Here is a 12,574-nt window from a genome sequence, read left to right as displayed (position 1 = left end):
AAAAGTTCTGCAGCGTGATCCCTCCATCCCCTGTTTACATCAGGAACCCTGCAGGTGCCAGGCACAGAAGAGGGGATCACTGGGGCTTGCAAGCACCCCAGGCAAGGCTCAGGGCAGATGCTGTTTTTGAGGAGCTCTGCAGGAGAGGGAGGATAGGTAGGATGTGCATTTAGGCCATGAAACTTTGCTTTCTGTGACTTTTGGCTTAGAGCAGGGTGGGTGTGTGTATGCACTCCACATGGTACTTTTACCTAGCTCATGTTATGTTTCATTGAACCCCTTCTAAATGTCAGGAGACTGAAAGCTTTTGTTATAACAAGCAGAGCCTGACAAACTGCTGAGGGGTTGCACCTGTAGAATGGGAGAACCTGGCACTGGGGGAGGTCTTTGCTTCTTATGTAGTGTCTGCTGCCCCAGAAACCCCTAGGGAGAGGTTTGGGAGGTTCTGCTTTCCTGCACTGACCAGCCTTGGCAATACTTCCCAAGTGACCCTTCTTACATGTGTTGCCTGGATGCATAAATAGGTATATACTTTTTCATATATATATATATACATGAAATATAAGCCTCGTTCCCCCTATATAAATAAATGTTGTTGTATTGGAATTTAATGCCTGCTAAAAGCACGTTCAACTTGTTGGCTGTTGCACTTCACTGTAGCTTCTTCAGAGGAGGTGGAAAGTTGATTTGATTTTACTTTTTAATTTCCAGTGTCTTTGAGAACAAATAGTCTAGAAACATAGATGAATCTCTGGATTTATTGCAAGAAATAGTGAATGGAAGGAAAAAATTATTACTTTTTTTCATGGAATTTGGCTCTTTTTCATTGAAGTCTTTTTTCCTCTTTGCCTTCTGAAACTAGGCAGAAGTTGTTGATGACCTTTTGTTTGTCGTTTTCTAGGTAGAAGTTGTTGATAACCTTTTGTTTGTTGTTTTCTTATCCAGCAATTATTGGCATTTGGCTTTAGGGAGCTCTGGAACCCACCACCTTTGTTTCCCCTTAACTTTGACATGGAAGAAACAAAGTAAATTTTGTGATTCTGACATACATGAGAATTGAATATCATTTCTGACTAAATGAATGATGCTGCAATTCATGGGCCAGAGTATCAGCATGGTTTGAACTAAAACCTTTATTACTGATATTTGCTGCCAGCTGAATTGCTGTGACTTTGCTTTCCTAGAGCAGCAGCAGCAACACTCAGGTTACTTGTGCTGCCTCTGAATGGAGGTGATGTGGGTGGGCTGAACTGATGGGTGAAGCTCTGACCTGCAATTATCTCACAGTGTCTTGTGCCATCACCAGCCTGGGACAGAGGGAAAAGAGCATTAACATGCAAGGGAAAAAAATTAATTTCAAGATCTGCCGTTATGGGTTGTGGGAGTCATTGTGTGTCTGTAAGCTGGGTTTTGACTTGAAAGAGGCTTTTGTCTGAGGGTGTGCTGGCAGGAGCAGGGGCAGTGTGACAAGATGCAAACCAGAACCCTGAGGGGCTGCTCCTGAGCTGGCCACATCTTGTGGCCTCACAAACATTGCTGAGGGCAGCAGCAAGGGTGCACATGGCTCAGGCAGGTACAGGACATAGCAAGAGGCAATCCCTTCTTCATAAGGGCATGTTGTGCTGCCTTTTCTCTTGCCTCAGGCAGCAAATGCTGATTTCAGCGTTAGGAGATGGCCAGAAGGCTGGAACGTGTAAAAGGATGGAAAAAGAGAAATGGGGTCAGGAGCTGTGAGTGAAAGGCTGATTGCTTGGGACCATGGGCTGCTCTCCCCCAGCGTGGACCATGGGCAAGCAGAAATAAATTGTCGGTATGAATAGAAACTAGATACTTACTGAGCAGTTTAATTGAGGGTTCAGACGATGAAATCAGGAAAAAGAGATATTTGTCCTAATTTTAATCTTTGTTTATATTTACATAGACTTAGAAAAATTGTTCTGCATTTTATACCAGAGAACAAATACGGAGGAGAGAGAACAGCTAAGTGCTCTGAGTCTCTGCCTGCTATTTTAACAAGAGGTCTTCATGCTGATATGGGTTTGTATCATCATTTGCTGAGGATTCTGTGCTTTTTAAAAAATTACTAGCTAGGTCACAAGCTCATTTTACCTTGTCATCTCCTGGATGAAGGAAACAGTATGGTTATAGAAATGATTGTTAAATGGCTGGTGTTGGTGCTCCTTGTTCAATTAAAAATATTAATCTTACTTTTTTAGGGTATTGAGAGTGTTATTACATGGATGGGCTACAGTTCTTCACTTGGGTTTGGTTCACTGGATTTTTTTGTTGAAACATTGGCAAAAGATATAAGTTTTTGTTTTCTTTTTTTAGTATACAGAAATCCCAAGTTGCAACATTCAGGACATGACTTTTTGATGGAGTCTTAGGGCAGGAACTAAGTTGGTTTCCTGCCAGATCTGAGCTGCTGCCTGGGGAAAATAAGCAATAGAGAAAAGGCTGCAAAGAGAATAATTTTTTTCTTTCGACAGCTGGCTAATCTATCTGAATTTGGAAGGCCACAGTCAGAAGGCATGGAAGAAGTAATAATAGCCAAGTGTGTTTTAGAGATTGCCCTGCTGCTTTATGGCTATTAGGAAAATACCACAGGAATGAATTTTTAAAAATAGCTCAGCATTACAGGCACAAGGGGTGTGACTGTGGCTGCAGGAAAATGTTCTAGCTTCTTTTTCCCTAAAGTCAAAAAAATCTTGTTTGCTTAATATTTATCTCGAGAAGTAAATTGGCCTCTCGTGCCAGAGAAAACAGTGTTTGGGTTCAGCAAGTCCTGAGGCAAAGAAACTTTATTATTGTTTGGGCAGGATCTGGAAAACGCTGCCAGGTGCAGTGCTTGATACCTAACTTGAATGTTCCTTGTAGATGGGGAGGCCTAAACTTTAAAGTATGCAGCTGAGGAAGAAGGCTTTGATAGCCTGCTTTTCATCAACAGCTCAGGGCCACAGCAGCAGCAGAGAGCTGGGAGAGGGAGAGAAAAAAGTTGAGGTCTTGGAACAAACTGGAGGGTAAAGTGCTTTTGGAGAAACTCTGAAAGCTTTGTGAGGAGGAGGAGGAGATGTTAGTGTGTGGGGGTGAGAGATGCAGAAGGTGGGAAGTTGTTCCTGGTGTGCTGTGGTGGGCACATGCACAAAGCTCACACACATTTACCATGGACAAGATAAGAAACACTCCAGCTCCGAGTTCACAGCCCTGGCTGCTTCATCAAGGCCTTGGTTGTGCTGGGAAGCAGCACCAGTGCCCACTGACGTGCTGGCAGTGCAGGTACCCCCAGCACCCCAGCTCCTCCTGGGGCAGGCAGGGCAGGCCTGATGGGCTCTGCACACTCCGGTGTTGGTGCTTCATGGACTGCCCAGCTGGGACCTCAGAGGTAAATGGGAATTCTTCCAGCTGGATTTGTGGAGACTGGGTTTGATTCTGCTCACACCTGGAGGCTCCAGCCCTCATGGGAGCTGGGGCAGCCTTGGGTCCTGCCAAGAGCCAGAGCCTCAGCTGGGGCTGCCAGGGACCAGCACAACCTCTGCACCAGCCCAGAGCATTCAAATGACTGGAGCTAGAGGAGGCAGCTTGAGGAGGCATTTTACAGGCAAGAGTGTTCAAGTATAGTGTTCATACAATTGCTGGCAGCTCTGTTGAAGAGCTTTTGATAGGTGGATGTCACTGTGGGCTACACCAGAAGCTCTGCAGCAAAGTAGCAGTGTCCTGAAATACGAGGCTGCAAGAGCTCTCCCTTTGTCTTGTCCTCATGCTACCCTGGTTTGTGTTGGTGCAAATGCAGTGTTTAAAAGTCTTTGAACATTGGTAGCTTTGTTTAATTGAAGACTCTACTCTGGAGCCCTTACAGTGGTCTGCACATGAGATAGGAATGACAGGTGGTACCTAGGTAGGAAGAAAAACAGCTTGGTGCACGGTAGAATGTGATAGGGAAGGGAGGGATGTTGCATTTAAGTTCTTTGAAGTTCATTTTCAGATACAGGAGAAATAGGATTTTAAACAATATTTCTTACTTTGAGTAAAAGCTCCATTTACAGCATCCACTTCTGTACTGCTGCTTGGATGTTTGTTTCTGGAGAACATGCAGTGAGTTTCCCAATGGTTTGGCAAGGGACAGGGGCCTGTTAAAAATTAACTAGAAGCTGAGATAAACCACATACAAATAGCCCAGGGAGCATGGTGAATTCATCGGTGTCTGATGTACTTGCTTGTCTCACAACTGCCCCAGTTCCTTTGTAATATGTTTTGGGTTTCTTGGCTCTGAGATGCCCTGTCCAGCAGTTCCTTCAGGACAGAATGTCAGAAGCATTTCTTTGAGCAGCATTTCAATGTCTCATCTGACTCTGTGGTGAAAAAGAGATAAGTGAAAAGGGTCCAGGCTTCTGGAAGTCAAAGACCTGTTAATAAAGTTTCTCCCCTTCAATAATGCTGGATAACAGAAGCCTTTAATTGTGCTACTGCTTTGAATTAGCTGCAGTTGCAGGTTAGGCTGTCTGACCTGAGTATCTGTGGCTGGTGTCAAGAGGACAGTGTGTGGCAGGAGGATTTGTGAGTTCAATGAATGGCACTTACCTGCTCTGGGTGCACCATAGCAGCATTTGCTCACTTCTCTCATCTGTCATGTGGGTGCGTTTACTCACCTTTCTTACAGCAGTATGAAAAAGGGTGTTGGGGAGGTACACAGGGAAAATTTCTACTCATCCTTGGATGTGTTCAGGGAGCTCACCAGCAGCCTGACCCCCTCAGCTGAAAGGCTGGTGGGCAAGGCTTGAGACCACTGCAGGAGCCTGTGCCTGTTCTGCTGCAGCTCTGTGCAGTTCCCTTATGAGTGCCAGATGCTTCTCTTCCCCAGATAGAGCTGTTGCCACTGAAACATGAAGCAGTGGTTGTGTGTATTGAGTGTCAGGACAGAGCCATCATTCCAAGGATATTTTTAATAGCAAGGTTTGAAAATCCCCCTCACATAATATTTTGCATGCTGCAGGATTACTTTGGAGTTGCTGTTGGCAGCCTCACATGGTTTGGAGATGCTGTGTTCCCAGGCTGCTCCAGGCACACTGGCTGTTGGAAAACTCACAAGTCTTTGTCAGTTCAGGGCCAGAAATGGAGTCCAGTTGTTTTGCAGTTGTGAAAATTGCGGGATTTCTTACATTCCCCATTTGTGCCTCCTGTAGTTTCAATCATAGCTGCTTCTTGAAGTGTCACAGTTCCAATCTGTCTGCTGCATCCTCAGGATATTTTCTTATTTGGGGGAGTTTGTGTGGTTTGATACCTGCAGACTCGGAGCCAGTTGCAGAACATGGGGTTTCAGCTGGAGCAGCAAGTGCAGAGGGTGGTACGGAATGGATCTCCTCTGGTGAGGTCTCTCTTAGGGAGGAAGCAAACTTCCATATCAGGGAGGGAAAAGCTCCTTTCCTTCATTAGGGCACATGAAAGTTTGAATTTGCCCAGTGTCTTTTTAGTAGCACAGCTGATACCTCTGGCAAACCCTGAGAGAAAAATGAAGAGTTCCACACACTAGGGCCCACCTGGTCCCAGCCAGGCACAGAGAGGGGTAGTCATCTTTTGTGTTTGCTGCAATGCCAAGCACGCCCTTTGGACAAAGTGGTACCCTGGGAGGGGATGGCTGAATGAAAGATGAAGAACAGAGTTATGAAGAACTTTTGTGAGAGGCTGTGGGCTGGAGTTCTGTGGCCAAGCTGTAGCTGAATCCCTACAATTCCCATCTAGCTCCCTAATTGCCAGTGCAATCTGATCAAAGGCCATGTGGTGATGAAGGCATTCCTTGATGTACCATGTACTTTCTCTGCCTATTCTTTGTATTAATGTGGTATTTCTTCAAGCAGTCACATAGCTTTATTTGGCAAGCAAATTACTCCAAAAAACCTGGCAGAGCAGTTCACAGTGAATTTCACAATGAATGTGCCAGGGCTGTTTGCTAACATACAGATGAGCTGCCAGAATGCCAAGGTCTCCTAACCCTCCCACAAAACTGCCTGATGTACCTCGAGAGTAATTCTACATCACTCATTTCTAAGAGGCAACCTTCAGTAATAGAGCTCACCCAACTGTAATATCTTTAAAATCAGGACAGAACCAGTGGCATATGGCAGGAGAGTGACTGAATTGCTCACAGTTTAATGGTTTCTCTAATGAAATAGGGGTTCCTGGTTCCTACGTGAATTGATGTGCACCACAGAGTTGTGGATTTTATTACTAGTGAGCAGTTCCAGTGGCTTCAAACCCTGCTCATTCATGAATGGCTAAAGGATTCCCCTAGAGTATTAGCGAGAATCATGCAAGAATTTCAGAGAGAACACTCAGCATTGGGACATGGAAACTTTGAAGAGCTCCAACAACTTTTGTCTTCCAACTGATCCAGGAAACTGAGGTAAGATGCCAACTTTCTTTGAGCCAACTCAGAACTTCAGAGGGATGGAAGTCAGAGTATCTCTCTTGGACAACCCTCTGAATCCTCTTAATCAAATTTCTTTCACTTATTTTGCTAGTTTTAAATGTAACTGGCACTACTTATTACTTATTTGCATTTAGCTCTCTACTTGTGCTGGATGTCAGGATGTCAGAATCCTTTGCTGAGGACTCTGGTGGTGTCATCACCAGCTGAGGTGGCACACATTACATGAGCTCCCAAGTGAGGAGCTCTTGCTTTTGTGCTAGACTTGAACCCAGGGGTGTGAGAATCAAAGTCAATTTTCATTGGAAGGCTTTTTTTTCTGTTCTTTGCTGTTCAAAGACACTGGTACTGGAGTGTATGCATTCCACAGTAATCCTGCTTCACACATAAGGAATTCTGTCTTGAGCCATTCTGACAGAGAAAAAAATCTGATGAGTCCACTTCTATAATTTTTTTACCTAAAATGGGGGCAGCGCAAAAGGCAAGTGAAAAGGTGATGTGGTCCCCTGTTTCTGTGATATCAAAACAGTGATGGTGTCTTCCTGAAACTCCTTGAGAGTGTCAATCTCAAATTTTAGCACTGGTGTAGCATATAAATGCAGTAAAATCCTTCTCTGAGTACACATTATACTTTGTCTTTACAGGTGTTTGGCAAACTCAAAATAAATGTATCAAGAGTATTCAGGATAAGAGTCTGAAACAAGACCATGGGCTGCTGAAATGCACAGCAAATTAAAACTGGGGAGAAAAGTGTGATAGAGGACTAATCCTGCCCTGAAAAGAAGGTAAAAATTCAAAGTATTAAGTTAAAAAAGGTCTGGGAAAGAGCTGTAGTAACCCATGGTCAGAGGAAAGCAGGATTTGGCTGTGTCACAGAGAGAAGCATCCTTATCCTGTGTGCCAGATGGATCTTGGCTTCCTTGCTCAAACACTGAACACAGGGTTGGAAGAGGTCACACAAGTGCACAAGGAGAATTGGTAAGAGCAGACCCACTAGAGTGTGATTTTATTCATTATGGACTTACAATCCTGAAAGCTTACATGGGGCTGGTTTCTGAAATCTAGAGGTGGTTCAGTCTGTGCTGTTGAAAACTTGTCTTTATGCTCTCTGATGGTCTTTGGCCTATTGGCATTTTAAACAGAGCATTACAGACATTCCAAATGCAATTCCTCGTGTATCCCTACGTCTGCTTGGTGCAATAGGTGGGATCTGAGAAAGGAATCTCCTCAAGCTTTGAAAGTTAATGCAGTGATCTTTCAAATCATTACTGAAACTCACTGCTAAAATGTTCTGCATTTCTTTCTAAAGTTGCAGGTTTATACCAATGCATTGTTCAACTTCTTTTCTTGTTTTTAATTGATGTGGAAAATCTGAAGTCATAAAATGCTGTGTGACTACAGGATGACAGAAAAAAATAGCAGGTAAGGAAGTCTTTTAAACACCAGGAAAACTTCAATAATTTGCTGTTTGAGAGATCTATATAAACAAAAATTTGCATAGTATTTAACTGGACCCCACTTGCTAATTAATAACTCTGTATGTGTAACCTTCACAACTAAAGTTTTAAAGACAGCTATAGTTTCTTGTTGCAAATTTTTAAAGGCAGATTGAACAGCTTTCAAGGTGAGAGTCGCAAAAAATGCATTCCTGAAATCAAGAGACTTTGGATCAAGCTATCTTTCTGATAAATACTGTGCTTCCTTTGTAAGGAGAAATAACTTCTAAATAGAGAGACCCTGGCACAAGGGTTGGAGGCAGCTGCTACTGTGGAAGCTTTTCTCCAGCAGAACAGAGCTGGATGATGAACGCTGCTGTCATAAATGTTCCTCTGTTCAGTGTTGTCTTCTTATGACTACCTGAGTCTTATGAGGGCAGTTATTGCAATCTCCAACTGTGGTAAAAGCAATGTTGACCTCCAAGTCTCAGGTAATTTATTGAAGGAAACCTAGGGAAGCTTTTCTTCAGAATGAATTGGCTTCACTAAAATCACTCACTAGTGATTTAATGGCATGGCTCTGATGAGAGATGAGGGCACTGTACAGAATGGAATCTAGAACTAAAAAATCTTGTCTTGGTCCCTTCCATTCTGCTGATTTTGATGTCAGCAAATTCATAAATACATCTGCCACTGGTCCCAGTACCTGTCATTTATAAAGAATCTTATTTTCATTATCTTTGTTGAATATGTTTCAAGAGCATTCAGTTATAAACTGGCAAGAGGTTAACAATTTGATAATTTTTTTCATGTTAATTTAGTGTAATTTCTTCTGCTTGCTTAAGTAGCTAATCAGGAATTTCTATTACCTATTGACTAAATCCAGAACTATAATCTACTTCATAGGAACACCTCAGGCCATATTTTCATCCCTTTCTTGAAGCTTATATGGAAAGGGCAGTCCTGGCAGAGCTGTATGGCTGGAGGGAGCTGCCTGAAAAGCACCTGGAGAGCAAGAACTGGAGAAGGATCCTCACAACAGAACCCCTGAGTGACCTCACCTTGCCTACCCAAAAGATGGAGAGAAGGCACCACAGAGAGTCTGGAGGGGAGTGATCTACAGCCACTGCAGCTCCCACAGAGCTCAAAGCCACTGCTGCCTCCTGCCTTGTCCTGCAGCTGCCACAAGGCTCTGCAAGTCCCCGTGTTATTGCAGCAATGAAATGCGTCAATAAAACAGAGACCTGAATCCTCCCCTGTCACCTGAGTACTTATTGCTGTCCTCCTTCTGAATTAATCTGGATCGTGCATTAATTTGTAAAAATTAGGGACCATTTGTAAAAATGGCAAAAAAACTCTGATAGTGATTCCATTTTAACCAGGGAATCTTAAGCTCAGAAACCTGTAGTAGTATGATGAACCAGACTAAAATGTGTTAATCTCATATTCCTTAGCATCTAACAGCAGCTTGTGCTGGTTGAATCAGAGTGAGGGATTATGGTAGCTGCTCCTTTTTGTAAAATGGACATCTAATACTGCAGAAGCTCCTAAATTACCTGTGAGACTGCTCTTTAAGTTAGGTTGAAAATTGCCATTCCTCCTTCTGAATAATAAATACAGTGCTCGCTTCATATTAGAGTGAAATGTATTTTGATTTTTAAAACGGGTAAATAAGAGCTATTTCACTGTGGGATTGTCATCTTTTGTTTCATTTCACTGAAATGAAAATTGAGACTTTCTGTCTAAAAATGAAAACAAGATTCCTCATTAGTAGCAAGTAACAGTCTCTTTTACTGATTACTTTAAAATAAGGACAAGGTATTTCAACTATTCACAGATATTTCTGACATATCACAAAATAACATAAGAGAAAAAGATCATAATCATATTCAAAGCAAAATAGTTTAAAATTTAATGTTTACAAACACATTGCTTTTTTTTCTTTTCAGAATATTTGCTGATACAGTTTTGCAGGAGAATTTCTGTTTGACATAGATTTCTGTTCTACACACCATGTTTTGTCCTAGGGGATGAATGGGAAAAAATATTTTCAGACTTGTACTTTGTCAGGAACAGGGATTTGGAATATGACCTCTAATGGGCTTGCAAATTTGTGTCTGTGAACTTGGTGCAAGACTGAACATGCTATGCAGCTGACATTTATTTTACACCGTATTTAAGTATTCAAAAGAACTGAGGTTGACTTCTTATATATGGATTTTTTGATGCTTTAAGGCCTGCATCACTAACAACATTTTACCAACCTCTTGCCATTTTCCTAAATGTTACAATTACTTTGTCAATTTTAGAATTGCTAGCAGTGATCATGATGCCCACTTAAAAAATTCCAAACCAAACAGAAGAATTCCCTGGGAAACTGCACAGCACATGCATGATACATAACTATAAAATCAGTCCAGAGTTTTGATAAATACTCAGTTCCCACTAGAGCTAATAGTTGTTCTAAAGAATAAAATGCTTGTTATATACAGAGTTTGGGCAGAGTATGGACATTTGCCAAAGAGCACTGGAGCCATTTCACGTCTGAATGGTTTGTACAGCATTAACACAGCTGCCCCTTTTCCTCATGAGGGCTTGTGCCACCTGTGGGAGGGATCATTCCTGGCACTGGCAATGGGCTCAACCTTACAAGGTCCAAGTTCATCTGCTCCTGGCTGCTTCAGCTGGACCAGGAGCTCCTCGCAGGACTGAGAGCCCTTTAGGGCTTGCTTGTGAGCTCTGTGCAAACTTGCAGAGCATTTTCAGATGCCAGTTTCCATCAGGTGAGCGTTTGGTCTTTTGCCTTCAGGAACATGAAAAACAACATGAAAAACTGCACCAGCACTTTTCAATGAGCACCATTAACTGACTTTGATAATTTGGCATGAGCAGCAGGATTGAAGAAGATGCTGAACTCCTGTCTTGTACAAAAACAAAGTACAGCTGCCAATTACCCTGCAACTACAGTCTGTAAATACTAAAAAACATAAATATGTCAACCATACACATATACACAAAACACAGCAGTAGCAATATTACAGGATGCAATGCCTACTCTCTCTAACTGGTTTTGGTTAATACAGATGCAACAGCAAAATAAATGCTATTTCATATATGAGAACCTTTCTTCAAAGGTCAGTGGCAGTAAGCCATAGCTCAGGTCCAGGCTTTCATAAATCCAATTTGTGACTCACACAAATTAATCAATGAAAGACAGCAGTATGGGATGATAATGGCTGTCAGTTAACACAAACTCTGAGATAGAGCTTTCTTTTGCTACCATTTGTAATTAATTCTCCCTTTTTCACAAGTGCTCCTTCTGTTGGCACTCACCAGACTTAACAGGGAACAAAGCTATTACATACAATATATGATTTAGGGATAAGGATTAATAGAAAGAACCAGCCTGAGATTGGATTTCCTCAATCCTGGGAGGTGCTCTCCATGTATTTAAGTGAAATTTCCATGAGATTGCACTTAGCAGACCACTAAGAAGTTGTTGCTCTCCCACTTTTTCTTCTTTTCCATGCAGTTCTGCTTCAAAGTTGTGTAGGAATTGCATGAGAAGGGCAAGAGGAGATGACTGCTGGTTCATTGTCTTGGCTAATGCTCTTCAGAGCAGCGTCCTCTCCTCAAGACCACATCATCTAGTCCAATATTCCCAGTTCTTCCTCTCCCTTTCTCGCCTCTGAAAATAACCTAGAAAGAGAAACAGAACAATTTCAGTGGGGTATGAAACAAATTACACAGAAATAAATAATTAAAAAGTGTGATGAAAGATTCTGGTCTTCATTCAAATTTTCCTCAGGTCTCCAGTAGGCCCCTCCAAAATCACTACCATTTAGTTACTTTCAGGTTTTAATCAGCTAGACAATAAAACTTCCACATTTCTTCCTGATCTCTCTTTGGCAGAGGCCTTCTCTGGTTACTTAAGAGGGCAAGTATTTGATATTTGGATGAGTGTCCCAGGGCTCAGGTCAGCAGGACTGGCTGCCCATGCAGACAGCTACTGCCAGGGGGGGCAGGAGAGGCAAGGGACAGTGCAAAGGGGGACTGCCAGAAGCGAGAAATTTAGGGGAGAAAAAAAGGGTAAGAATAGTTTAGCTATACTGTTCACCTGTTCCAAATGCCCTCTTTCTCAGTCCCACACTCACTGACAGCTAACAAAGTCAGGTGTCTTTGCTACTGTTGCTGAGGTAAATTTTCTAGAAAATTATGTGCAGTAATTACAGCCTTAATATTCATTTTAGAGGTAGACACTTGTGTCTGTCTTGTAGCCTGCTCCTATCATGAACTTTATATGTATGAGCTTTTCAGAGCACCTGATATTTAAGTCAAACAGGCCCTGAAATACCCAAGCCACTTCTTCAGATCTGAAATAAAAACTACCTTCAGAGGTTGAAGAATAACATAGAGCTTTTGATACCAGTTTAATCACACAATGTTTCTAGAATTTCCAGGTATTAAAAGATTCTCCATGGCACTTCAGGCACCTTCAAAAGATTGCACTAAACCATTTTGTGTTATGGGCTTTGTTATGTTATCATTCACCTCCTCAGCCTGATCAGCTGCAGCCATGCTAAAGGGCATAAAACCACATGTGATTGCACTTGTAATCTCCCTGCATTACCAAAAATTACTTATTTTCAGTATCTTTGCCCTGGTTTAGCCAGTTACCAATCTACAGGAGATTATTCTTCCTATTTCATGGCACTGT

At 42.3% G+C, this 12,574-nt stretch overlaps 1 protein-coding gene and 1 long non-coding RNA gene across 6 annotated transcripts in view; one reads left to right on the top strand and one right to left on the bottom strand.

Moving 5' to 3' along the window:
• Window positions 1–9,489, top strand: LOC135447347 (uncharacterized). Of its 2 annotated transcripts, none has more exons than XR_010440078.1 (5): window positions 1–156; window positions 6,168–6,397; window positions 7,066–7,206; window positions 7,731–7,843; window positions 8,764–9,487. It is a non-coding gene; the product is annotated as an uncharacterized LOC135447347 (long non-coding RNA). The 2 variants fall into 2 exon arrangements; XR_010440077.1 differs by lacking the exon at window positions 1–156 and adding an exon at window positions 170–524 and having other exon boundaries at window positions 8,764–9,489.
• Window positions 9,490–9,623: 134 nt separating this feature from the next.
• The window catches only part of NPNT (nephronectin), a 50,027-nt gene continuing 47,076 nt past the window's right edge, over window positions 9,624–12,574 (bottom strand). Inside the window, exon 13 of one of the 4 annotated variants that reach the window (XM_064710920.1) lies at window positions 9,624–11,556. In XM_064710920.1, the coding sequence (XP_064566990.1) occupies window positions 11,461–11,556 (96 nt within the window). In that variant the 3' untranslated portion in view covers window positions 9,624–11,460. The remainder of the gene's footprint in view (window positions 11,557–12,574) is intronic. The other 3 variants (XM_064710922.1, XM_064710921.1, XM_064710923.1) reach the window with 3 other exon arrangements.

This window comes from Zonotrichia leucophrys, chromosome 4 (genome assembly GCF_028769735.1).
Source record: "Zonotrichia leucophrys gambelii isolate GWCS_2022_RI chromosome 4, RI_Zleu_2.0, whole genome shotgun sequence".
Taxonomy (NCBI): domain Eukaryota; kingdom Metazoa; phylum Chordata; class Aves; order Passeriformes; family Passerellidae; genus Zonotrichia; species Zonotrichia leucophrys.
This window is presented reverse-complemented; position numbering and strand designations above follow the sequence as displayed.